Source organism: Pteropus alecto, unplaced genomic scaffold, assembly GCF_000325575.1.
Source record: "Pteropus alecto unplaced genomic scaffold, ASM32557v1 scaffold400, whole genome shotgun sequence".
NCBI lineage: Eukaryota > Metazoa > Chordata > Mammalia > Chiroptera > Pteropodidae > Pteropus > Pteropus alecto.
Genome location: NW_006430045.1, coordinates 441463 through 444956, shown reverse-complemented (window position 1 = coordinate 444956; position 3494 = coordinate 441463). Strand labels below are relative to the sequence as shown.

General features: G+C 46.0%; 1 protein-coding gene across 1 annotated transcript in view; it reads left to right on the top strand.

Annotated features, from left to right (window-relative positions):
* The first annotated feature begins 3325 nt into the window (after window positions 1–3325).
* Window positions 3326–3494, top strand: part of HSPA1B (heat shock protein family A (Hsp70) member 1B) — a 9993-nt gene continuing 9824 nt past the window's right edge. The window contains exon 1 of the mRNA XM_006904636.3: window positions 3326–3483. Coding sequence (XP_006904698.3) covers window positions 3330–3483 — 154 coding nt within the window. The 5' untranslated portion in view covers window positions 3326–3329. The remainder of the gene's footprint in view (window positions 3484–3494) is intronic.

The window sequence follows — 3494 nt, the reverse complement described above, 5'->3', positions numbered from 1 at the left end:
CTTGGCTCTAGGTTTCATATCAATTATCTCTTGCTTTTTTTCTGGATAAACAAAATTATACATTTTTTTTTAATGAATAAAATTGAGGTGACAAGGTACTGTTTGAGAAACTATAGGACAAAGCAGAGAGAAGAAAAAAGATTTTGAAGCTATGGGGTGAGAAAGGCTTCCCTCTCCCACATTTCCTGCCACTGGCAGTCAGCAGCCATCAATGTTCTTGGCAATCCCTTTCCAGTCCCCCACCCTTAAAAACACCTGACAGCCCGTCCAGCTTGGGGAACCTGAACTTTGCTACTTCCAAACACCAAACCAGATAAAAACTTGTGAACCAAAATGGGGCTATGCAATAAACCTGAAAAGCTTGCGGGGGGGAGGTGTGGGGGTGTGCAGGGCAGAGCCAGGGGCAGCAGCACATAGCAGGTCTGACAAGCTCAATGATCAAAAGTAACAATACAAAATGGTCTGATCAAAAATTCCTAACTGGACAGATCATAGTGAGTAGTCACGTCCCAGGCCTACAGTTTCCTTCGCAAAGGTCAGTCTTTACCAAGTGAGCTCTGTCCACTGTACTTATGCACTGAAGATAATATACCTTTGAAATGTCAGAGTAATTTTCTTTTCCTACCCCTGGAAGTCACAACTCCCGACATCAGAGCACAAGACCACCAGAGCATGAGACCACAGAATACCTCACTGTTACCTTGTTCCCCAGTACCATCTCTATGTGCTGTAAATGCCACCAATATAAAAGTATGTGTTTCTCCATTTTGCCTTTTATCCTATCCTAGAGATACACCCCCACCCCATGCTTTCTCCTGCTTCCTTAATCTACCACCAATGGATTTCATGCACCTTTCTTAGGTCTTCTTTGATTCTAATGTATAAAATATGCTGCAAAACTGCCATTCTCCAGAGCATTTGAGATCTTGCTCCCCAGCATATGTTGTTGGTTTGGTTCAAATAAACTCGTAAAAATTCTCTACAGGTTTGGATGTTTCTTACATCAACAAACCTACTTACAAAATTAATCAAGTTAAAGTTCTTGAAAATCTCTTGGAGTTCTTATGGGCAGTTTAGACATCAATTAAATCTGTAAGTGGATTTCTGCCTCGGGAAGCATCAGTGTAAAAGGAAAGACGAAGTTCAGGAGCCCCTCTTCCTGTTAGGAAATAGAAAAGGAACATAGGTGTTTAGGTTTCTAAACCATCCACAGTGTGTAGTCTGACTGTCTGATTCATGGAAAACAGCATTTCTAGTGGATCTTTTTCTTCCACCCACCAGCCGTAAGAGCCCCTACCACCACCTGTCTCCGCCAGGTGATGGAGACAGGGATGTCTTTTGCTTCTAGCCACTAGAGAAGTATTCTAAATTGCAGAGTTGGAGAAAAGGAAGGAGCGAATCCAGACTATAGTGAGTCTCTGTAAATATTAATACACTGGGCAGCTAAAATGGAATTTTGGAGAATCTCCAGGCAGATTGCATAAAGAAATAGAAAATTCCTTAAGTTTAACCAGTTTGATTAGAATAAGGAGGTGATTTATTAGGGAGCTACATCTGAATGTAAAGTTACTACCTGCACACACAAATGCACAGCAAGCTTTTTGCAACATCAGCAACCTTTTTGCAACATCAGTTTAGATTAGTTTGAACAAGTTATAAACTGAATGCTTCCAAGTTCTAGGAAGAGGTGTTTTGATAGTGGACAGGTGTGTGTGTGTAAAAGATGCCAACTGAGCAAAGTCTTCAAAAGTGTTCCTTCCCTTCTTCAAAAACTGCCTCCTCCCACTTGTGTTCTTATGTTTTCTGTGCTCAAGACATGTGGATATAGCAATGAGTCTATTTTTTGGTGGGTTGTGAACCCAGTACTTATGCTTTACTGTACCTCACATTTTCACTTCAGGCACCTAACTAAGGGGTCTTGCAACCCCACAAAGGATGAAGGAAAAAAGGCTGAAACAAATTACCAAATGTGACTGTTTTTAAAACAGAAGGGAGGGTAATTCATAGTAAGTTGGAAATGAGGATGAAAAAACTAAGCGGGTTCGTTAAGTGCACCGCAAATAATCTGAAATTTTAGAAGGGCTAGAACTAGAAGCTGGGTCGAGCGAAAGCCTTCCACCTCACAGCAAATTCCCAGCATGTTTAATTAAAACAGGCCACCTCCCAACCAGCTGTGCCATATGATGGTGATAAAGAGAATTTAACACCTTGCCTCTCTCTCGCACTCATCACTCCATTTATTTCAAAATAGTGGAGAGCCTAGGGGCTGCAAAAGCAGGGCCAAAGAACGAATTCCAGACTCTGAGGTTAACCCTGGTCCTACCCCACACTCCGAGGCTTAAGCAGGAATTGAGAAGGCAGAGAGGAGGGACAGGACTGGCTCGGACACCAGGCTAGGAAGCAGGAATGAAAGGCAGAAGTCCAAAAGGCCTTAAGGCCAAGTTCTACGGGAAATTTCTTCTTCACAACCGAGTCTAGCCTGAGGCAAAGAGGAGCGACTCTGGGCGTGGACCTGGCGCTGCGAACCCAGCCCAGCCCTTCCCTCTCCCCACCCCTGAACTATCTCATTCCTTCTTCTGCAAAGGGGACCTTTCCCAGTTCAAGAACCGCCGGTTTAACCTGATTGCTTTTCATTTGAAAATTCAGATTCCCCTATCCCCAGATAGTCCATACGTGTAGGTTAAAGATGTCAAACACTACAACGCATTATCTCTTTCCTTCTCCTCCCCATTTAAAAAATAAGATGGGAAACGCCATGGATGGCCAAGAAAGTCCAGGCCGTAAGGACGCTTGGCTAGCCCGCCCAAACGCGACCCTGTCCGTCAGCGACAAGGTCCAGAGTCTCTCTGGCCCACACTTACTCCCAACCTCTTGAAGAAATTCGGGAACTTTTCTACCTTAAATCATCAAACTAGTTTGAACCGCACCAGCCTTTCACGCCCTACAACTACGTACAAGCAAAGAGCTGACTCTTCCCGTCAATTTCAACTGGGTTGCAGGCGGCCAACATTGCCCATGAAACGTAGACTGAGGGGCGGAGTCACGCCCACTCTTCACAGCGCTGTTCCCTCCTCCCTTTAAGACTCCAGTTCCCTCCTCCCTTTAAGACTCCAGTTCCCTCCTCCCTTTAAGACTCCAGTTCCCTCCCAAGAATACGAGAACCGTCTGGAGAGTTCTGGTGGGGCGGCACCCGGGACGCTGATTGGTCTGGCAAAGACTGGGGGCAGGACGCAAGGCGAATCCCCTGGAATGTTCCCGACCAGGCAGCGCCTCCGAGCCTGGTGATTGGGTGAGCTGGGAACAGGGGGAGGCTCGATGAAGAATTATAAATGCAGAGCCGCTCGCCGTGGGGAAAACAGCGAACCTGCAGAGACAAGCGAGTTGTCGAACTGCTGTCTGGTGTTCGTGAGCGCGCTTCCACGGACCCACTGCCTCCGAGGACGAACCCCTGCGGCACCGGCCTTCAGTTCCCGCTTCGGAAAGGAACGAGCTTC